Source organism: Phacochoerus africanus, chromosome 2 (assembly GCF_016906955.1).
Source record: "Phacochoerus africanus isolate WHEZ1 chromosome 2, ROS_Pafr_v1, whole genome shotgun sequence".
Classification (NCBI taxonomy): domain Eukaryota; kingdom Metazoa; phylum Chordata; class Mammalia; order Artiodactyla; family Suidae; genus Phacochoerus; species Phacochoerus africanus.
Window position 1 is genome coordinate 184,608,910 of NC_062545.1, and position 24,316 is coordinate 184,633,225.

At 39.3% G+C, this 24,316-nt stretch overlaps 1 protein-coding gene across 2 annotated transcripts in view; it reads left to right on the forward strand.

Moving 5' to 3' along the window:
* Positions 1-2,008: 2,008 nt before the first annotated feature.
* Positions 2,009-24,316, forward strand: part of STYX (serine/threonine/tyrosine interacting protein) — a 49,784-nt gene continuing 27,476 nt past the window's right edge. The window contains exons 1-3 of one of the 2 annotated variants that reach the window (XM_047767346.1): positions 2,009-2,534; positions 18,211-18,243; positions 19,830-19,883. In XM_047767346.1, coding sequence (XP_047623302.1) covers positions 2,478-2,534; positions 18,211-18,243; positions 19,830-19,883 — 144 coding nt within the window. In that variant the 5' untranslated portion in view covers positions 2,009-2,477. The other variant, XM_047767347.1, reaches the window with a different exon arrangement.

Below are 24,316 nucleotides of genomic sequence, written 5' to 3' on the forward strand. Positions count from 1 at the left end.
TCTCACACTCAGTATTCATGGGAGTATCTTGTTTTGTGTAACACAGATGTGTGTTTCTATATCTATATATTCCTCCTTCCAGAAAGTCTTTATTTATTCTCCACCTGCCATGATTAGTCTGTGTGATAGTGAATTGAAATAGTATGGGCATATCCATAACTTTTTTTAAAGATTATGATTACAAATAATATTTGCTTTAAATGTGACTTGTTTTTCTTATGTGAGGCGATAGTTCCTTTTTGAGCTGGTGTGTAGCCTTTTTACAGAAAAATTCACACACACACACAATTTTGCCTACATCAAGACTTAGGAGATTATTTCCCAAGCTCACCCATGGACTATATAGGTATATATGGATACCAGGCTAAGAGTGTCTGATGTAGGGGATGTTGATGTCGAAAATGGTCAAAAGTTCTGTTAGCTATAAACAATTCCTTCTCATATGTGGCAATTAAAGCTTTAACAAATTACAATAGGAAATCATCATTGGGTATCAATTATGTTATTATTAAAGGTGTTAAGAAAAACTGATTCCAGTTTCATAAACACTAAAAAATGACATATGACTTTAATTATACCATAATTCTTCAAATTAAAAGCTTGTTAGCAGAGTATTGTGTGTCTTTTTAAAATTATTAAAAGGAAGAGAACAGTTTACATGGTGGTAGAGAAAATGGAGCCCTCAAACCATCTAATGCTCCAATTACTGAACTGATCTATTTCTATATATACTGGCAGTGTATTCATAAATACGATTATAAAAAGTAATAGGATGTTTGTCAGGTCTAGGTCAAATATCCATGTGATGCTTTTTTTATTTTATCCATTGTAATTTGCAAATCAGTTAATGAATGACTTCCTTGGCTTTTTTTTTATGAAAGTTTCCAGGCTACGGGTCGAATCAGAGCTACAGCTGCCACCCTCTGCCTACAGCTACTCAGGATCCAAGCAGCATGTGTGACCTACCCGCAGTTCATGGCAACGCCAGATCCCCAACCCACTGAACAAGGCCAGGGATGGAACCTACATCCTCATGGATGCTAGCTGGATTCGTTTCTGCTGCATCATAACGGGAACTCCTTTCTTCCCTTCTTACTTTGGTGGTGGTATTTTTTTAAAAATTGGTTTGGTGTACGTATTTGAAAAGTATGGATTCTTCTACTTCTAAGTTTGATTTTCCTCATCTGTTAAAACAAAAAAAGATACTAGGCCCAGAAGAAATACCATATACCTAAACTTTATTAAAAGTATAATATTAACTTGACTCAAATCCTTTTAAAAAGATATTGAAAGCCATGTAGTTTAATAATAAGGTGAAGTGTTAAGTTTAGCATTAAAGTAAGAAAACTTTCTTGAGTATTATGTGCAAATTACTTAGTGGGCTATCAATTTCTATTAGCAATTTTTTCTACTTGCTATTCTTTCTTGATATTTTCTAGTTGTTTTCTATTCCCAAGTATTCTTAAAAGTACACCGTTTAGGAGTTCCCTTCATGGCTCAGGGGTTAACGAATGCCGACTAGGAACCATGAGGTTGCGTGTTCGATCCCTGGCCTTGCTCAGTGGGTTAAGGATCTGGCGTTGCCGAGAGCTGTGGTGTAGGTCGCAGACGCTGCTCAGATCCCGATTTGCTGTGGCTGTGATGTAGGCTGGCCGATACAGTTCAGATTCCACCCCTAGCCTGGGACTCTCCATATACCGCGGGATTGGCCCAAGAAATGGCAAAAAGACCAAAAAAAAAAAAAAAGTGCACTGTTTAGATTTGCTTAAAAGTGATGGTATTTCATTTGCAGCATAACAATTTTCAGGTGAAACTTCATTCATTACTCTTTTGGTTATAAACTCACCACAGACTGGGTAGGATTCTGAGGGGGGGAGAAAACTATGTAGTTTCCTTTGCCAGTTTATGGTGACTAGGATGTTTTCCCCGTTGTTAATCTCGAAGGGGCAGAACGGATTCGGATTACCCCTCTGCCTTCCGCAGCCCCACCTCCTCTACAGGGGGTGAGCTCCCGCTGCGGCGCCTCTGGTGCCCCGCCCCCCCGCGTCTGCGCTCTCGCGAAGGGGCGGGGTTGCGGCGCGCTGACACCTGGCGGCCGCGTGGGGCGGGCAGAAGGCGAGCGTGGGCTGGGATTGGCTGGGACGGGCGCGAAGGAGGAGACGGTTGTAGGGCTAGTGTTGGTGCCAGAGCCTGGCGGCCTGAGGGGCGCGGAGCTTCGTGGGGGAGGGAGACGGCAACAGCATGGCGGCCGGGCACGAGCCGCCCAACTCTCCTCTTCCCGGCTGTCGCCGCCGCCGCCGCCGGAGTCGCTGGAACTCTTTAGTCCGCGTGTGTTAGTTGTAAGCCCGCTGCCTACTCATCAGTCCCCTGGTCCACCCGCCCTCCTTCCTTTCACCGCCACTGCCAGCCCCAGGGTCGGTCGGGCCGGTAACTCCCACTCCCACCCCACCCCACCCACAAGCCAGCGGGCCTGGGCCATGGAGGACGTGAAGCTGGAGTTCCCCTCGCTCCCGCAGTGCAAAGAAGACGCCGAGGTGAGTCCATCCGGTGACTGCCACGCACAGGCCTCCTCTTGTGGTTCCTCGGCCGAGGGGCGACCCCAGGCCCCAAACGTCGAAGCCTCCAGCTTTCGGGAGCCCTGTGGCCTCCTGAGGGCGTCCCGGGACCTCGGGGCGGGGCCCTCGCGCTCCCAGGCCGTCAGCCCCAACCCTGGCTCACTGACTAGTTCCTCTTCTCTCCATGGACTCCTCTGGCAGGGGCCGTCTGCTCTTCTTGATTGAGGTAGTCGGGCGAAAGCTGTCCTCTCCCTGCCAGGTTCGGCGTCGAGGACTTACTCGGAGTAAGGTTCCTCTTTTATGGCCAAGGCAATGCGAGAGTAATGTTTTTAATGTCGTTTTGAGGGATAGTGTTTGGTGTCGTCGATTCTGTTGTGGGACCCATTGCCCCACGTGTGGAATAGATTCTGGGGCCTGAGCCTGGACGTGTGCCTTCAGAAAGTTTCCCGAAGCAGTTGGTTTGTTTTGGTTTGATTTTTGGTGTTTTTGAAGAAGAATAAAAATGTCACAAAACTAGCTCATTTGAAACTGAAAACTTCATTCGAAAAACTTGCCGTTTGGAGGGAAGTTAATATGAAGAGCAAAATTCTTAATAACTTGGGATCTCTGGATTTCTAATTAGGGGTTCTTTTTACCCTACCGTATTTCTTTCCTCACTGACGTTTGTATTGAGTTTTCTCCCACTTATTTTTAGAGTACTTTATGGTATTTCAGACTACTAAATTAGAATTTTTCTCAAGACTGTATTAGTAACAGGACAAGGATATTCAGTTATGCTTTAGTTGAATTAAGAAGAAAGAAATCTAAAATTTCTGTTTTTGAGATCATTCAATTTATACCAAATATTCATTCTATTGAATATCTTTACATGTGGTTCACATTTTTTATTTGGGAGGGATATTTTGCTTGTAGTAATCCTTGAGAATTTCGTGTTTTAAGAGTGGACTCTTAAATGGGAAAAGTAGAATTTAGGTTAGGTTAAAAATGAATTAACACTTTTTTCTTTGTTTTATATGAAATAATGTGAAAGAAGAGGATGCTTTTACATCCTCAAAATGAGTAATTTCAGCACTGGAATCAACTTAGAAATAATGTAGAGCCTTCCCACTTTTCAGGTTAAGAAATTGTACCTTACTAAGAATAAATAATATGCCCAGCACAAGACACAGTGACGACCTTGATCTCCTGATTCTTAATTTATTGTCCGGTTTCTTTCTTTCTTTTTTTTTTTTTCCTTTCTTTTTTAAATGGAGGTTCCCAGGCGAGGGGTCTAATCAGAGCTGTAGCCACCGGTCTATGCCAGAGCCATAGCAAGGCGGGATCTGAGCCGCGTCTGCGACCTACACCACAGCTCACGGTAACTCAGAGCGAGGCCAGGGATCGAACCTGCGACCTCATTGTTCCTAGTCGGATTTGTTTCTGCTGTGTCACGACGGGAACTCCTTATTGTCCTGTTTAATACGCCTCAATTCTTTACTGTTCTAATCTTAATAGTTCTAGTTTAAAATGTTTACAGACCTTTTATCTAGTCTTTTTTTTTTTTGTCTTTTTGCCATTTCTTGGGCCACTCCCGTGGCATATGGAGATTCCCAGGCTAGGGGTCAAATCAGAGCTGCAGCTGCTGGCCACAGCCACAGCCACAGCCACAGCCACGTCAGACCCAAGCTGCATCTGCAACCTACACTACCACTCACGGCAATGCCGGATCCTTAACCCACTGAGCAAGGCCAGGGATCGAACCCATAACCTCATGGTTCCTAGTCAGATTCGTTAACCACTGCGCCATGACAGGAACTCCTAGTCTTTTATTGTGTAAATAATATATTTTATCCCTGCAAAGATTTTTATGAGGAATATAGCTTTCTTGTGTTGGACAGAAGTAATGCTTAAACCTGGTATATAGTGATGCACATATTGAAAGCCAAATCATTCCTTATTTCATAGCACTGGATGTTTGTTGTCTTTTGGTTGGAGGTACAAAACCAGAGGAAAGTAAGCAAAAAATAAAAGTAACTAAAGCCAGAAACTTTGAAATGCAGTTGGTCTCAGGGACTTGACTAGATAGTATTATAATGCATCAGAACTGCCTATGGTTTTCACTAATGCGTGTCTCTACTTTCTCTCAGGGTCTGTTCTTTTTCTTGGGCTTCTCTTCAGATAATGGAGTTTTGCCATCAGTTGCTCAAGAGGATCACATCCTTACAGCCTTCACACTGAGGAGTAAAAGTGCCTTTCTCTAAGCTTCATTGTTTAAAACCTAGAGGGCTGGCCCAATTTAGGTCATGTGCCCATCCTTTGAAAGAGTCAAGAGAGCCAGGAAGGGATGAATACAGTTAAGAGTCAGTCTAGGTCATGTACTCACTTACTGGTTTGGGGGAGTAAAGTTTATCATTGGTAGCTCTCCCACCAAAAGCAGAGGAGCATTTCCACAAAAGATGGAGGATGCTTTCTGAGCAGACAAAACTATAAATAACCATTAAATAGGACTCATGATAAACTAATAAAACAGAATGTTGATTTTCTAATTTCTAGTGAGTTATGTTAAGTGGCAAATGGTCATACACGGTTCAGATGACAAGCTAGCATAGTTCTGTACACATAGGAAGCACTACCATCAGAATCCAAACCTTATTTTAGTTAAAAAAAAAAAATCAAGTAGTGGGATTTCAATGAAGGCTCGTAATGATTGGTGTAATCAGGCTATGATAGCTTGATGATCACTTCTATAAAAATATTACCTCCAAGTTTCTTGAAATACTGGTCAGGGCACTCCTTATAGGACAGGGCTAGTAAACATTTAGCAGTGTTGGAGATTCTCTTGTGGCGCAGCAGGTTATGGATCCCGTGTGGTCACTGCAGTGGCTTGGGTTGCTGCTGCAGCTGGTTTGACCCCTGGCCTGGGAGATTCTACATGGCACTGGTGCAGCTAAAAAAAAAAAAAAAATTTAGTTCTGTTTAGATCAGTTTGCAGAAAGATTGTCATTTCTTTAAACTGCTGTGATTCCCCATTGTTTTGAGGGTGAAATTCAAACCCGTAATTTATCATCTGCATGATCTTGAATGAACTGGCATCTGCCTACCTCCCTAGTCTCATTATAAGCTGCTCTTCCTTTTGCTCCATTCTCTGTATGCCTTGTCCGTATTCATCTTCTCTCAGTTTCTGGAATCCTTTAATTCGTCCTTGCCCCCCACTACTTCAGGACCTTCATGTTACTCTTTTCCCCTGCCATGACTGCCAGCCTTCCCCTTGCCCTCACCTAATTAACTACTTGCTCTTGGGTTAGATCTCACTTGAGGCATTGTTTCTTCAGAGAAGCATTCCCTGATTTCGCCAGTTCCTCCTGTCCCCTCTCCCATTCTCCAAACTAGTTAATCCTGCAGATTTATAAACCTCTGTTGCACTTGGTATATTTATGCCTACCTTTGTAACAGTTATCATACTTATAATTTTGGTCAATGTCTGATTTCCATGGTAGCCTAAAAGGGAACTTTAGGCACCAATAAATTCTTGCCACTGTTTCTTTGTTTGTTTGTTTCTTTTTTTTACATTTATTTTATTTTTAAAATTTATTTACTTTTTAATGATCATAACAATCTAATTTCACAGAATTTCCATCCCACAACCCAAGCACATCCCCATCCCCCAAACTGTCTCCTCTGGAGACCGTAAGTTTTTCAATGTCTGTGAGTCAGCGTCTGTTCCGCAAAGAAGTTCAGTCTGTCATTTTTTCAGATTCCACATGTCAGTGAAAGCATTTGATGTTGGTGTCTCATTGTATGGCTGATTTCACTTAGCATGATAGTTTCTAGGTCCATCCATGTTGCTAAAAATGCCGGTATTTCGTTCTTCTTAATGGCTGAGTAATATTCCATTGTGTGTATGTACCACACCTTCTTGATCCACTCCTCTGTCAATGGACATTTAGGTTGTTTCCATGTCTTGGCTATTGAAAATAGTGCTGCAGTGAACATCGGAGTACATGTGTGTTTTCGAGTCAAGGTTTTCTCTAGATAGATGCCCAGGAGTGGGAGCCACTGTTTCTTTCATTTAATAGTATTTGATATACATCATAAACTTGATGAATGTTGAATTAATGAAAGAATCTTAATTGGCTTTGGTAATAGACTCTTACTTGTGGCAAAATTACAGTAGTATTTTTTACATGTGAAGAAAAAAGAGCAACTTACAGCAACAATTTCTTTTTCTTTTATTTATTTATTTATTTTTTGTCTTTTTGCCTTTTCTAGGGCCACTCCCGTGGCATATGGAGGTTCCCAGGCTAGGGGTCCAATCGGAACTGTAGCCATCGGCCTATGCCAGAGCCACAGCAATGCGGGATCCAAGCCGCATCTGCGACCTACACCACAGCTCATGGCAACGCCAGATCCTTAACCCACTGAGCAAGGCCAGGGATCAAACCCGCAACCTCATGGTTCCTAGTCGGATTTGTTAACCACTGTGCCACAACGGGAACTCCTCTTTTTCTTTTTTTTTTTTAAGGGCCACACCCGAGGCACATGGAGGTTCCCAGGCTAAGCTTAGGTCTAATCAGCGCTACAGTTTCTGGCTTACGCCACAGCCACAGCAATGCAGGATCCGAGCCGCGTCTGCGACCTACACCACAGCCCACGACAATGCCGGATCCTTAACCCACTGAGTGAGGCCAGGTATCAAACCCACAACCTCATGGTTCCTAGTCAGATTCATTTCCGCTGCGCCTCAATGGGAACTCCTATGGTAAAAATTTCTAAACAAATTAGTTGAATAGTTAGGGCTATTGCTAATTCAAAAATTAATTTTTTTTTTTTTTTAAGGCCGCACCTGCAGCATATGGAGGTTCCCAGGCCAGGGGTCTAATTGAAGCCATAGCTGCCAGCCTACTCCTTAGCTGCAGCAGTGCCAGATCCAAGCCTCATCTGCGACCTACACCACAGCTCACGACAATGCTGGATCCTTAACCCACAGAGTGAGGCCAGGGATCGAACCCGTATCCTTATGGTCCCTAGTTGGATTCGTTTCCACTGCGCCATGACAGGAACTCCCAAAAATTAATGTTTTATCTTTTTTTCAGAGAGAAAGTGAGATGTAATTTATTTCATTTGCAATTTGGCAACTTAAATGTTATCCTTTCCATTTTCTTTTGTCTTTTAATTCCCTTCTTACAGAATCAAAAATAAGAATTACTTAATGTGTCTGAGGATTCCTCTCCTAGCCCCTTTAAGTTTAGAATGGTGCTTTTTTAACCTGACTGTAGAGTAGAATCACCCAGGGAACTTTTAAAGTATAACCATTCCTGGGCTCCTATTCTGCTTTAATTGGTTTAAGATAGAGCTAGATAACTCTGATGGCCACACTGCAGCATATGGAAGTTCCCAGGCTAGGGGTTGGAACCTGAGCCATGGGCAAGCAATGCTGGTTCCTTAATTCACTGTGCCATAGCGGGAACTCTGCAAGCATCTTACTTAAATGCCCCTTTGCTTTTTCACATCCCTCCAACCCTCTCATTTTTAGAATGAAAATCTCTTTTGGTCTTATGGTTTAAGCAAAGCTTGAGCTAGGCATGGAAATTAAAGGAAAGAGCAAGTTCTGAAGAGGACTATCTTTATTTGATTATTGATTTTCAAACATTTTAATAGCATTTTTTCTATCCCCTAAGAGTGATTTTATAGATCGTATAACTGCATTAACTTGAGAAGGAAGAAGAGAGCCTGAAAGTTGTTTTAATACGTGGTACCTTCTAGCTCATATTGATCGAAGGATTTTTCACTGGTGAATTAATTTCTGTCAGAAGCATGGTGGGAGTTCCTGTCGTGGCGCAGTGGTTAACGAATCTGACCAGGAACCATGAGGTTGCAGGTTTGATCCCTGGCCTTGCTCAGTGGATTAAGGATCCGGTGTTGCCGTGAGCTGTGGTGTAGGTTGCAGACGCAGTTTGGATCCTGAGTTGCTGTACTTCTGGTAAAGGCTGGCGGCTACAGCTCCGATTAGACCCCTAGCCTGGGAACCTCCATATGTCGGGGGACAGCCCTAGGAAAGGCAGAAAGACAAAAAAAAAAAAAGCATGGTGTTTCACAGTAAAGCTTATTTTTGTCTTCCTTGGCTTGCTTTACTTTGAAAAATATAGTTAGATAATTTGGCTAATCATCAAAGTTTGGGAAATTGATTCTACTAATAAACTACGGTAGTAACTCAATAATGGCAGTCTGCCCCATTAATACTACCATCTCTAAAGTGATGGATTTTAGAAACAGTGTGGGTGGGCCGAGATTAAGATTGAGTATGATACAGGTAAGACTTGGTTATTTAAAACATGTTCAGACAGATAAGTGTCTGGTAGAGCAGGACTGTGAGTATGGATGACTTTTAAAATCTTGACCTAGGCGTTCAAGTTAGGGAATCCCCTTGTGGTACAGCCGGTTAAGGATCTTGTGTCACTGCAGTGGCTCAAGTTGCTGCTGTGGCATGGGTTCAGCCCCTGGCCTGGGAACTCCACATGATGCAGATAGGACCAAAAGAAATAAAAAATCTTGATTTCGAACACTAAAGCCAGAATTGATAGACGGGGCAGGTTTAAGATTTGTTCTGTAGGTAGTAATCAGGGCTAGATAAACAGAGGGTAGGCTCCTGAGAGCAGAATCTGATGCTAGTACCAGGAACTATTCCAAATGAAATTTTCTGTGGGAAAAAGCCTTCTAGATTTCAAAGGATCCATGCCTGTTACAGCAGGTCGTGCTCACTAAAGTAGGCTACGTGTTTATCTGTCCTATGAATAGGAGTAATTTTTCATTATCCCATATAGCTTGCTTTTTACACCTATAATATCTCTTCTATAAAAACAACGTATATGTTCTATTGAATACAACTAATGGTAAGCTCAAAATTCGTTTGAAACCTGTTTCCCTTAAAATTCTATTTCATATGCTCAAGTTTAATATAAAAGTTTTAATTAGTGCCATTTTCTTTTTTCCTTTTTTTTCTTTTGGCTTTTCAGGGCCACACCCACAGCATATGGAAGTTCCCAGGCTAGGGGTCGAATTGGAGCTATAGCCACCGGCCTACACCACCGCCACAGCAACTTAGGATCTGAGCTGCATCTTTTACCTACACCACAGCTCACTGGCAATGCTGGGTCCTTAACCTATGAGTGAGGCCAGGGATCAAACCTGCCTCCTCATGGATCCTAGTCAGATTCATTAACTGCTGAGCCATGAAGGGAACTCTAGTGTCATTTTTTGAAAACACTTTTTTTCTCCAGGAAAAAAAAAATCTTCAGGTAAAATTGATAAACCAGAATACACCAGAAAGAAGCATGTATTTATTCTGTGGCTATAAGTGCATTGGCATATTGCATTAGTATTCCCTAAAATATATGAACACCATTTCTCTATATGTGTTCCCTGTTTTTCTTCTTTTATCACACATAATTAGAATTTTCATTTTAGGCAAACTCCAAAGAACATGTTTCTTTCCTTTCTCTCTTTTTTTTTTCTTTATTTTTTTTTAGGGTCACACCTGCAGCATATGGAAGTTCCCAGGCTAGGGGTCGAATTGGAGCTGTAGCTACTGGCCAGCAACACCAGATCAAAGCTGTGCCTTAGACCTATACCACAGCTCAAGGCAATGACAGATCCTTAACCCACTGAGCAAGGCCAGGGATCAAACCCGTGTCCTCATAGGTACTAGTTGGGTTCTTAACCCACTGAGCCACAACAGTAACTCATTTTTTTAATGGTTTTCTTCTTTCTCATAGCTCTGATAAGTTTTTTTAGGAAGATAAGTTCCCACTGTGGCATGGTTGGTTAAGAAACTAACTGCAGTGGCTATGGTCCATGTGGAGGGTTCAATCCCTAGCCTGGAACCGTGGGTTAAAGGATCCAGTGTTGCCACAGCCAGGAGCATCCAACCTACAGCCATAAAAAGAAAGGAAAAAGAAATAAGATCCATAGAATCTAGTGCTGTGGATCTCCTCAATGCTTTTTCTGTGCTCAATGTTAGGGGTTCCACTAAAATTACAGAGCCTAACTTCTTTAAAAAATGTTTAATATAAAAAGGTTATAACATATTGGTAAGTTAAAGCAGGTAAACATTCGGTTTGTATAATTTGATTACATTTCCCCCTCTACTGGCTTGTAAATTCCATATATTTTTCTATTCTGTTAATCTCTATAATTATTATTTTATATAGTCAATATTTGTTTAAATATAACTATATGTTTGTTATATAGTTTTTTCTTACATTGAAAAACTGTATAGTTTAGTGATTAAGAGAATGGACTCTAGGAGTCAGACTACTGGAAGTCAGGTTACTAGGCTCTCTGTGCCTAAACTAGAAATGTAAAATAGAGACAATAGTACCTTTTCTTGAGAAAAACATCTAAAAGTTTCTTTAATAAGTGTCTGCTGGTAGTAAACTTTTTTTTTTAATGGATTTGTCTTTTTTTTTAGGACTTCCCCCACAGCATGTGGAAGTTCCAAGGTTAGGGATCGAATCTGAGCTATAGCCTATACCACAGCCATAGCAATGCAGGAACTGAGCAACATCTTTTACTCGCACCGCAGGTCGAGGCATTGCCAGATCCTTAACCCACTGAGCAAGGCCAGGGATCGAACCTGTGTCCTCATGGATACTGTAGTCGGGTTTGTTACTGATGAGCTATGACGGGAACTCCTGGAATTGTGTTTTATTTTATTCCTTGAAAGAGGGTTTTCTCAGCATATATTCTAGACTAACAGTTATTTATTTCACCACTTTTAATGTATTATTCTTTTGTCTTCTGGCTCTCCATCCTTGTAGTTGAGAAGTCAAGGTCAGTCTTTCTGCCTTTCCTTTGTATGTAATCTGTCTTTTTTGTCTAGATCTCTCCTTTTTTTTTTTTTTTGCTTTTTTTAGAACCGCTCTCGCAGCATATAGAGGTTCCCAGGCGAAGGGTTGAATCAGAGCTGTTGCTGCCAGCCTACACCATAACCACAGCAACATCAGATCTGATCTGTGTCTGCAACCTACACCACAGCTCACAGCAATGCTGGATCCTTAACCCACTGAGTGAGGCCAGAGAACGAACCCGAAAACTCATGGTTCCTAGTCGGATTTGTTTCCACTGTGCCATGACGGGAACTGCTCTCTTTTTTTTTTTTGTCTTTTTGCTATTTCCCTGGGCCGCTTCCTCGGCATGTGGGGGTTCCCAGGCTAGGGGTCTAATCGGAGCTGTAGCCACCGGCCTACGCCAGAGCCACAGCAACGCAGGATCCGAGTCGCGTCTGCAACCTACACCACAGCTCATGGCAATGCCGGATCGTTAACCCACTGAGCAAGGGCAGGGACCGAACCCGCAACCTCATGGTTCCTAGTTGGATTCGTTAACCACTGCGCCACGACGGGAACTCCTGCTCTCTTTTTTTTAATAGAGATAAAATTTACATGGAGTGTGATAATATAGATGTTAAGTGTACATTCAGTGAATTTTGATAAATATATATACCAGTGTAACTACTGCTTCTATAAGACATAGACCATTTCTACTAACATAGAAAGTTATTTTATATTCATTTCCAGGCAACCTCTACCCTATTCCATATTAGGCAATGAATATGATGATTTCTATAATCATAGTTTAGTTTTATCTATTCTTGAACTTCTTGTAAATGGAATAATGCAAAGTGGACTTTTTTATTTATGGCTTCTTTCTGAACATAATATCTGTGAAATTCATCTATATTGTGTGTGAGTAGTTGATTCTTTTTTATTGCTGAATACTATTTCATTGTATGAGTATACCACTGATAAACATTTGGGGTACTTGGGGTTATGATGAATAAAGCTGCTTTGAATATTCTTGTACAACTCTTTTTGTGGCATAGTTTTCATTTCTCTTTGGTAAATCCTAGTAGTGGAATGGCTAGATTAATAGGGTAGGTGTATGATTAACATTTAATTTTATAATCCTTTCAGCAATGTTTGAGAGTCCCACTTGCTCCACATCATCACTAACATTCAGTGTTGTCATTTTTTAACTGTAGTTATTAGTAGGCATGTAATGGTGTATCTTGTGGTTTTACTTTGTATTTCCCTAATAGTAAATGATGTTGAGCACCTTTTCATGTGCTATTAGACATTTAGATATCTTCCATAATGAGATTCATTTACTTAGCCATTTTAAAAATTAGGTTGTTCTGTTGTTGTTTTTTGGCCGCACCTGCAGCATGTGGAAGTTCCTGGGCCAGGGACTGAATCTGAGCTACAGCTGTGACCTCCACCACATTAGCCCACTGTGCTGGATGAGGATCAACCCTCACCTCTACAGCGACTTGAACTGCTCTAGTTGGATTCATAACACACTGCAGCATAGCGGGAACTCCAAGTTGTCACTTTATTATTGGTGTGTAATTTTTATTTGGGGTACAAGTCTCTTATTGAATATGTGTATTACAGATATTGTCTTTGTGACTTGATCTTTGATTTTCTTAGCAATATATTTCATTGAACAGAAGTTTTTAATTTTTGTGAAGTCAAATTTGCTAAATTGTTTTTCCTTTGTGCTTAGTACCTTTTGTGCCCTCTTTAGGACATCTTTGCTTTTGCCAAGGTTCCAAAGATATTCTATGTTTTATTGTAGGAGGTATATCATTTTTGTATTTATGTTTATACACTAACTTTTTTTTTTCAACAATTATTTATTGAATGCCTACTATGTGCCAGGCACTGTCATCAAGTGTTGGAAATAGATATAGCAATGAAGACAGATGAGGAGGTATGTATGTGTTTGTGTGTGTATGTACCCAGGTGTGGTCAGGATCAAGATTCATTTTATTTTTCCAGACATTTATCCACTTGTTCCAGTACCACTTGTTGAAAGACTTCTTTTAATATTGAATTACCTTGGTGTCTTTCAGGAAAATCAATTGACTGCATATGTTTAGTTCTTCTGGCCTCTGTTCTTTTCCATTTTTCTATTTGCTTTTAATCTGGAAAAAGAAATTCTTTTTTCTGTGTTTGCTATGCTGCTATTTCACTGTTTACCCCCACATTTCTTTCTCTTATCATGCTGGGATTTACTGTTCTATTTCCAAGGTGTCTTTAATCAGTTTTGGGAACTTCTCATTAATGCCTTGTATATTCCTCCTTTATTTTCTCACCCCTCCTTCTTGGAAGGTAGATTCTATGGGTGTTAGACCTTTTAATTCTATATTATATGTCTATGAACTGCTTATATTTTCCAATTTTGAATTTAGGTTATTTCAGTAGTTTTGTTTTCCAGTTAACAAATTCACTTTATCTGTGTCCTTTCTTCTATTTAGCCTATCTGGTGAGTTTTCATTTTAATCGTACTTCTTCATGTCTACATATTCCTTTTGACTCTCTTAAATTTAGTTTCCTGGAGTTCCCTGATGGCATGATGGGTTAAGGATCTGATGTTATCACTTCTCTGGCTCAGGTTGCTGCTGTGATGTGGGTTCAATCCCTGGCCTGGGAACTTCTGCATACCATAGGTTTGGCCGAAAAAGAAAAAAAAATTAGTTTCTTAATTTTTGGTCATACTGTGATACTCTTATTTCTTTAACTATATTAAATGTGTTACATTTTTCATTAATGTAATCAATATCTGCGGTCTTTGTGGATGTGATTCAGTTGTATCGATTTTATGGTGGCTCATTTCCTCTTTTTTATCTTTAATGGACTTTTTTATTGTGAGTTCATTAGAACTTATCTGTTTGAATTGTTTCTGATCTAGGTTTAGGGTATGTTCTTCCAGAAAGATGCATTTGTTTCTCTCAGGAATCCACAGATACCACAGACACTGTCTACCCAGGACCACTTGACCTTAAATTTTCTCTTGGCCTCAGAAAGATAATTGAATTCTAACCTCAGTGAGGACCAAATTGTGATTAGGAAAACCCCACTCTACTCTTACTACCCTCACCTACTCAGGATCAAAGCTAGGAAAGGCAAGAGTACTCATTTATATGGGGATGAGGGCTTGCACAGGGTGTTGCCTTTTGAAGTCCCAGTTTTTTGGTTGTGATCTGACTGCCCACTTTAAGCAGGCCCTAGGTTTTATCTCACGTAAAGTACCATTTAAAAAAAGCCATGGTGGAGTTCCCATCATGGCTTAGGGAAAATGAATCTGACTAATATCCATAAGGACACAGGTTCAATCCCTGGCCTCGCTCAGTGGGTTAAGGATGTGGCATTATCTTGAGCTGTGGTATAGTTCGCAGACACGGCTTAGATCCAGATTTGCTGTGGCTGTGGCATGGGCCAGCAGCTAAGGTTCCGATTTGACCCCTAGCCTGGGAACCTCCATATGCTGTGGTTTTGGCCCTAAAAAAATAAAATAAGGCCATGGTGAGGATGTGGAACTACTAGAACTCTCATACATTGCTGGTGGGAGCATAAATTGGTTTTGGAAAACTTTTTGCATTGTCTGATAAAGCCAAATATAGACCTACTCTGTGATTTAGTCATCCCATTGCCACTTATATATCCAAGAGAAATGAAGGCATATGTCCATTAAAGGGCACATAGAAGAATTTTCATGGAGTTCCCATCGTGGCTCAGTGGTTAATGAACCTGACTAGCATCCATGAGGACATGGGTTTGATCCCTGGCCTTGCTCAGTGGGTTAAGGATCCAGTGTTGCCGTGAGTTATGGTACAGGTCGCAGATGCAGCTTGGATCCCACATTGCTGTGGCTGTGGCGTAGTCCAGCGGATGCAGCTGCGATGGGACCCCTAGCCTGGGAACCTCCTTATGCCGAGGGTGTGGCCCTAAAAGAGACAAAACAACAAAAAAAGAATTTTCATAATACCTTTATTCATAATTGCGAAAACCTGGAAGCTTCTTAAATCTCCACCAACAGGAGAATGATTAAATCATGGAATATTTATACAGTAGTATACTGCACAGCAACCAGAAAGAACACACTACTGACATGTACAACAACATGGATGAATCTTAGAGGCATTAGGTTGAGTGAGATAAACCAGACATAAAATACTACTGCTGTATGATTCCATTTATAAGAAGTGCCACGAAGGTCCCGTCATGGCCCACCAGAAGCAAATCTGACTAGCATCCATGAGGACGCAGGTTTGATCCCTGGCCTTGGCCAGGGTTAAGGATTTGTTAAGGATCCCGAGTTGCTGTGAGCTGTGGTATAGGTCACGGATGAAGCTTGGATCCTGTGCTGCTGTGGCTGTGGTAGTGGCCGGCAGCTGTAGCTCTGATTCAACCCCTAGCCTGGAAACCTCCATATGCCAAAGATACAGCCCTAAAAAGACAAAAAAAAAAAAAAAAAAAGCCAGAACAGACAATCCTGAAATCTGTAATAATAGAAATCAGTGGTTACCTCTGAAGAGGAGATATTAACTGAGAAGAGGAATGAGGGAACTTTCTGGGATGATGGAAATCTTGATCTGAGTGATGATTATATGGGTGTGTATGTTTATAAAAATTCATTGAGCTCCTTATTCAGATTTGGGTTTTTTTTTTTTTTTTTTTGTCTTTTTAGGGCTGCACCTATGGCATATGGAAGTTCCCAGGCTAGAGGTCAAATTGGAGCTATAGCTGCTGGCCTACACCACAGCCACAGCACGACCAGATCCGAGCCTCATCTGCGACCTATACCACAACTCATGGCAATGCCTTATCCTTAACCCCCTGAGTGAGGCCAGGGATCGAACCTGTGCCCTCATTGATACTAGTTGGATTCCATACTGTTGAGCCACAAGGAACTCCAGATTTGGGCATTTTAACCCTTCTTTATGAGTTTTTTTATGCATTTTATTTATTCTTTCATGGCCACATCCATGGCATATGGGAATTCCTGGGCCAAGGATTGAATCCAGGACGCAGCTATGGCAACACTGGATTCTTTAACCCACTGCACCAGGGCAGGTATCAAAGCTGCATCTCTGCAGCAACCTGAGCTGCTGCAGTCACATTCTTATCCCACTGTGCCACAGGGGGTACTCCTATGTCTCCATTTTAATACAACAGAAGAGTTCCCTTTGTGGTAGTTTGGATACTGAGTTGCTGTGGCTGTGGCATAAGCTGGCAACTGCAGCTCTGATTCTACCTTAGCCAGGAAACTTCCATATGCCACCAGTGCGGCCATAAACAAAACAAAACAAAACAAAACAAAAGCAAAGAAATATAAGGGTGTGAAACGACCAGCAGATCTTTTCAAGATACTCTGTTTCAGTGCTCAGTACCCTTTCTGGGTTTGCGTTTTCTTGTGTTTGCGAGTATGCATCTGTCCTGGGATTTCCTTTCCCTGTTAGTCCAGCTATGCATTTAAAGATACTTGTAGAGATATACTTTAACAATCATTACAGAGATGGTTTCTTAGGGTTTGTAGTCTACTTCTACTACATTGCTGAGACCATTTTTCAATATTAAAGACAAAAAATGTATTTTGCTTCTCTACTTAAAAAAAAAATGCTGTCATTGTAGGAATGTTATTTACTCTTTCCATTGGAAATATACAACATTTTTCTACCTTCTGTGTTAAAAATACTTCCCTGACTTGGGGAATCTGGATGGAGGGTAAAAGGAATTCCTTGTAGTATTTTTTTAGATTTTCTGTAATTCTAAAATTATTTCAAAATAAGTTTCTTTAAAAAATTCTTTTGCAGTTTGAACTTTATTTATTTTCCTTTTTTGGCTGCCCCATGGCATATGGAGTTCACAGGCCAGGGATCAGATCTGAACCGCAGTTGCAACCTAAGCTGCAGTTCTGGCAATCCCAGATCCTTCAACCCACTGTGCTGGGCCAGTGATCAGACCTGTGTCCTGGGGCTGCAGAGACTCTGCTGATTCCATTGCACCACAGTGGAAAATCCCGGATTTAACTTTAGAAACCTAATTACTATTTATAATTCAGAGTTGTAAGCAACCGAGTTAGAAACCTTTGGAATGTAGTCCATTTGCAAATGAGGACCATGTGTACTGTATTTTGTTCTTTATATCAGTTCACCATAATTGCTTTTTTCTTTTACTAACTTTTAAAATATTTTCTGTCTTTTGCCATTGGTGTTTTGAATTATTTTCTGACTTTGTCTTAGTCTGCATGCCTACAATGAACACTATACTTCTGTGAAATGTATCTTTAAAGGGACTCTTAAACCCAAGTGAGATATGGGAAGGCTGTTTGATAAGCATCTGGCAGTTTAGATCAGCAATGGCAAATGCCTATCACATTCCATTCCTCTTTCATCCATTGTACATATTTCTCACTGATCACAACACTCTTCCTGAGTTTTTCTCCATACTGGATTTTGCTATACCTTCAGTTCATTAGCGCTAGCATGAATGACAAAAAATCTACTTGTTATCTCTAATTTATAAGATCTTTTTTGGGAGAAACTTCTGATATATCTATCTTTATAATAATTGAGCTATTCCATCCATTGTATGAAGTAACATAATCATAATTTTGGAAGCCAAATTATTTAAAGAATTACCTTAATTTTTTTGTCACTTAAATTTTCAGTTCGTGAAGCCAATTGAACCTGCTATTTTTATGACTATTCTTTAAGTATAATGTATTCTTTAAAAATCCATGCACTTATATATCACATCTTTGACCTTTAGTTGGATAACATTTTTCCTAATGTTACTTACTTATTTTCTTATGTTTTTTTTCCATTTTTAAGGAATGGACCTATCCTATGAGACGAGAGATGCAGGTATGACAACCTTCTCATTTATTCAAGCCAGGCTGTATTATTGTTATTATCAGTATTAAATAATTTAATTTCACAAAGAATTTGAGTTCTGTTGATTCATGATTTGTAGGTTCATCACTGAGTATTTTATTTTATTTAATTAATTTTGGGGGGGCCGCACCCATGGCATATGGAGTTTCCAGGCTAGGGATTGAGTCCGAGCTGTAGCTGCCTGCCTATGCCACAGCTCACAGCAGTGCCAGAACCTTAACCCACTGACCAAGGCCAGGGATTGAACCTTTGTCCTCATAGATACCCAAATTCATTTCTGCTGAGCCACAATGGGAACTCCAGGAGTATTTTAAATATTAACATGTTTAAGGTTAATCATGGCTCTTAAAAAAGATGTGAAAATAAATTTCTCTCTTAGATTAAACCATGAACCTAGTAATATATGTGTATGATTAATGAGTTACTATTTCTCCATCTGAAAAATTGGGTGTGTTATTTGTATTTTTGAAAGCAGTTTTGCTTTTTATGTTTGTCTAGTTTAGAATTGACTGTAAAGCAAATCACCCTTTTGACAAATCGTTCCTCTTTGTGTCTGATTTCCAACCAATCCTCCAGAAAATTGAGTTAAATACTCACTGTATGGGATGAAGAAATTAGTGATAGTTAACCCAATGGCAATACTTTTTTGTTTTGCATTTCTTTTGCATTTTAACTTGGCTGGCCCCAAGGTCATGCCATGTTCCCCTTTCTTAGAAATCCATTGACTTCTAAAGATCTGTTTCCTTTTTCTCTTAGTAAAAATTCACTTTTTAAAAATATGTGATTACCCCTGGGACATTTTACTTGGTGTATGGGGAATGCAAATGTGAGTTAAAATTTAGTTTTTGCCACAAGAAGTTGTTAGGAGAAATCAGACCTATATGCAAATAATTATGATGTCCCATAGAGCTGAACCACAAAAACAGTTAGTATTTAGGGTATAACATGGCCTGACTGAAAACTTTCAATATTGAATTCACAAAGAATAAATTTTAATTTACCATTCAGAAGATATTTTTTTTTAAATTGTAGAAACTCTGTCAATAATCACTGGTCTTTTTTATTTTTAAACTTTGCAGTACTACTTTACATAGGTAACAGTTGTAATCTTGTTTTATCTTGTGCTACTTTTGATTTGACTGAATAGGGTTTTTTTGTGTCATTCCAAAGGGATGATTTTCTTCATACCTATTTTATTTCTAGACTATAGCAGAGAATAGAAGTAAGATTAGAGGTGTTTTATTAATTTAATAAAACTGCAATATGATGTACTAATTTTACCCAAAGTGCTTATAAAAAGCACTATCGAAGTTCAAATACCTGACTTTTCAGAACTGTATTTCAACTTTAAATGTGTCATTTGATTACATAAAAGCTCATCTGCATTTGTCTTCCCAATCATTTGCTCATTGTAGCTAAAAAATACTCCATAATTAGCAAGCTTTTTAGCAAATTATTGTAACAACTATGAAAACACTCCACAAATCCATTTGTATGGTACATATTTTGTACAGATTTACATTGCTGATGGTAAATATCTCAATTTTTTTTTCTAGGAAATTTTGCCTGGATTGTTTTTAGGCCCATATTCTTCTGCTATGAAAAGCAAGGTATGAACTTTAGATTAGGCTCATCAAGAGACCTTATTAACCAACTGCTTGGTGTAAATTTTTTTTTTTGTCTTTTCTAGGGCCGCACCTGCGGCATATGGAGGTTCCCAGGCTAGGGGTTGAATCGGAGCTACAGCTGCTGACCTTCACCACAGCCATAGCAACACCAGATCCAAGTCGCCTCTGCGACCTACACCACACCACAGCTCGTGGCAGCGCTGGATCCTTAACCCACTGATCGAGGCCAGGGATTGAACCTGCTCCTCATGGATACTAGTCAGGTTTGTTTCCCGTCATCCATGATGGAAACTCCTGGCGTAAATTTTTTTTAGCAGAGTTTTATTTGGGGAAGCGTCCATAATATTGCGTATTAACCCTAATTGTTACTCTGGAATACCTACTTATTTCCAAATTTTACTGGACCAGTAATTCTCAAGTATTTGACCACAAATCACAAATGAGTTTTTGTATTTTATCTTTCTCATGAAATCCATTTAAAAGGCTTCCCAAAAACTGACCTTTAAATTATTACTCTTTAAACTATTAGACATCTGTAATTGCTAATCATACCTTCTGAAAAATATGAGATTAAATTAAATCCCAGAATATAGTTATTTAACGTTTTAGTTAACCGTTTCTTATCAAGGATAAGGGAGAGAGTGTGTGTTTATATGTATGTGCATGTGCACAAACTCATACACACCCGCATATTTTAATTGAAGTGACTCAAATCTTATTTCTGTTTTTCCAGACATTAGAGGTCAGAATGCTTCAGCTTTTAAAGTATTGAAGCATAGAGAGAGAGAGAGAGAGAGAGAGGAAGGGAGGGAGAAAGGGAGAGAGGGAGGGAGGGATATGTCCTATATTCTTAAACTGAAGTGTATGTCTTCAGTTACCCAGTTAAAAGGGTATCTAGTTCAAATATATGTAGTAGTGTTGCTGCCGTTTTCTAGAGGATTCAGCCCTATGACTTATGACAATGCTACTAATTCTCTTTGAATTATAATGTGAAACACTCTATCATAAATGTTTTTCCCAATAATCTGCCTATTTAGGAATCAGTATTCTTGTATATACTTACCTGCAGTAGGTTTTATAAAAACTATAGAATCTAAAACTTCCATGATGTAATTTAATGCATTTATGAATTTTAGGAGATTGGGAGTTTTTGTTTTTTTTTTTTTAAGTTAACTTCATTTCTTTTGGAACTGCAAGACTTTTTGACTGTTGAGGCACATTCAAGAATAACTCTAGTCATTTTGATGACCTACAGCTAAGTTGGAAAGGTGGGATGTTGGTTTTAAAAAAATACAGGAGTTCTGTTGTGGTGCAGCGGAAATGCATCCGACTAGGAACCATGAGGTTGCGGGTTCGAATCCTGGCCTCACTCAGTGGGTTAAGGATCTGGTGTTGCTGTGGCTGTGGCTCCAATTAGACCCCTAGCCTAGGAACCTCCACATGCCTCAGGTGTGGCCCTAAAAAGACAAAAGACCAAAAAAAAAAAAAATGCACATACACACACTAAGGAAAGGATAGAGTAGGTAACTATAGACTTAATTGTGACTTACTTTGTAAAAACAAATTTTTTGTTACTACCCAAATAATGTAATATTCACAAATACTGACCTTCAAGATGTTTTTAGACTATTCGCTTTTTGTGTTCTCATTGTACTTTATAAATATACCTGTTATATTATTTGTCACATTAAAAGTATTTGTTTATGGGGAGTTTTTCCTTTGTCTACTGTTTCTTAAAAATAATCAGCCTAGGAGTTCTCATTGTGGGTCAGCAGGTTAAGAATCCAACATATTGTCTGTGAGGATGCAGGTTCCATCCCTGGCCTTGCTCAGTGGGTTAAGGATCCAGTGTTGCTGTGAGCTGTGGTGTAGGTGGCAGACTTTGCTCAGATCCTGTGTTACTGTGGCTGTGACATAGGCTGGCATCTGCAGCTCTGATTTGACTCCTAGTCTGGTAACTTGTATATGCCACAGGTGCGGCCCTAAAAAGAAAAAATAAAAGTATTTGCTTAAAAATCTATCTTCTCAGAACCTCTTCCCCCTAACTTCACCTTGGTCTCATTAGACTGAAGAAAAGCTTCTATGGAAAAATTTATTTCCCACCATGAGTTACCATAGTATAGCCCATGTTTCTTTTCATATCGTCAAAAAAAATAACAATAACAAAATAATAATGGACATAAGGAAATCTTAGGAAATAAACTCCTGTTCTAATACTCATTTAGTTAAACCTATCTTTTGTTACATCGAAATACAGTTTTAATAAAAGTTTAGGCTTTTTGCAAGTAGTGAACTATTTTTTTTTTGTAAAAATTTTTCTTTTGTTTGTAGGTATAAGACCATAATTTGCTTTGCGTAAATGAAAATATGTTGAAAAGTAAAAAACATTTTGTGTGCTATTACTTTTGGGTTCTATCTTAAGGTTTGTTTTTACTTAGTAATCTAATGTGCCTTCCAAACTTGTTAAAATAGATTTTTCTCCCTAATTATATATGTCGTCTTGTAGTTTCTCACATTACTAAAGTAGATGTGAAAACTTGTTCACATGTCATAGTTAAAATATAAACAAGGAAATGAATATTGAATTCACCTTGGAGGTTCATAAATGTGAATATGGAACATTGATTAATTATTAACCCTACCAAATGCTTACCTTCCTTCCCATGTCTCAGGATGTACTCAGGAAATGCAGAGATTATTGAACTCTAATCTATGCCAGACACAGGAAACTTTGCTGCAGAAATTAACATTTAAAAAGCACGTTTTCTTAGCTCAGGCTGCTATAATAAAATACCACAGACAATAGACGCTTATTTCTCACAATTCTGAAAGCTAGAAGTCTGAGATCCTGCCAGCATGATTAGGTTTTGGTGAGGGTCCTCTTCATGGTTTGGTGTCTTTTTGCTGTATCCTTATATAGCAGAGAAAGGAAGCTCTGATTTCTCTTCCTATTCTTATAAAGGCACTGATTCCATCATGGGTGCTCCATCCTTGTGGCCTTATATAAATCTGTCTAATTACCTTTCAAGGTCCCACTAAGACCATTACCTTGGAAGTTAGAGCTTCAACATAGGAATTTTAGGGAGTCACAAACATTCAGTCCATAGCAAATAAAAATAATTCTTTGACTTCTTTCATGAATTACTAGTATTGCTGTTCTGGAGTATTTAATACAGCAAGGAAATGAAATATATAGGATTATAGGAGTTCCTGTGGTGATGCAGCAGTAGCAAACCTGACTGGTATCCATCAGGATGCAGGTTCGATCTCTGGCCTTGCAGGTTTGATCCTTGACCTTGTGGGTTAAGGATCTGGTGTTGCTACAAGCTGTGGTATCGGTTACAGGATGCGGCCTGGATCCCATGTGGCTGTGGTGTAGGCCGAGAGCTAGAGCTCCGATGTGACCCCTAGCCTGGGAACTTCCATATGCCATTGGTGCATATGGAAGACAAAAAATTTTTAAAAACAAATAAATACAGGATTATAAACTGAAAATAGAAAACTCATTAATTCTGATTGTTCATGCCAGCATGATTTATTCATTCATTTATTAAACAGATAGTTATTGAGCAACTACTGTGTTCCATGTACAGTTTACACATACTTAACATGAATCAGTGAACAAAGTCCTTATTCTCATGAAATTTATATTCTAACTATTAAAATAACATCATCTGTAAATTCACCCAAACCTATAGTTACTTGCAGATAAAAAATTGATAGTTTTTAGAGTTGTCATGTTTAATCGCTTTAAATGTAAAGCCAAAAAAGCACCACAGAATATCATTTTGAAGTTGCCAATTTTAACTTTAGGAGAATTTTTAAACCCTAAAAGGTTAATTAGACTTTGTGAATTATATAAATTAATTCTGGCTTATTACATGTAGAAAAAGTGTACTTGGGAGAGGCAAAGAGAGGTATAGAGATTTGGGTCATGGTACTACTGTTAACTAGGTCAGTGATGTTGAACAGTTGTTTATGTCATAGTACTCTTCTCTAAAAAATTAAAATCGTGGTTAGTATATGTAGCTGCCATTTACTGAAAATACTTGCCATGTGTCCCAGGTACTATGCCAAACATATTCTCTTATATAATTTTCATAACCACTCAGTGAACAGGTAGTGTTTTCCTTATTTTCATGAGAGAAAACTGAGCCACAGTGCTCAGGTCATTAGCAGAGCTGGGATATAGAGCTTGGGTTCTCATGACTCCAAGCTCACATCTTTAACCACTATATAGTATTATAAATAAATAATAAAGGGTATATAAATTTAAATTATAAATAACTAATAAAGAGGATATTACACATGATACAAAGGTCAGTATACAAAAAAGTACATAATGAAGGTATTATTTCCCAGATAAATTATCTTTAAGCTCATATCAAGCTCTAAAATTATAAATGTAAAATAGT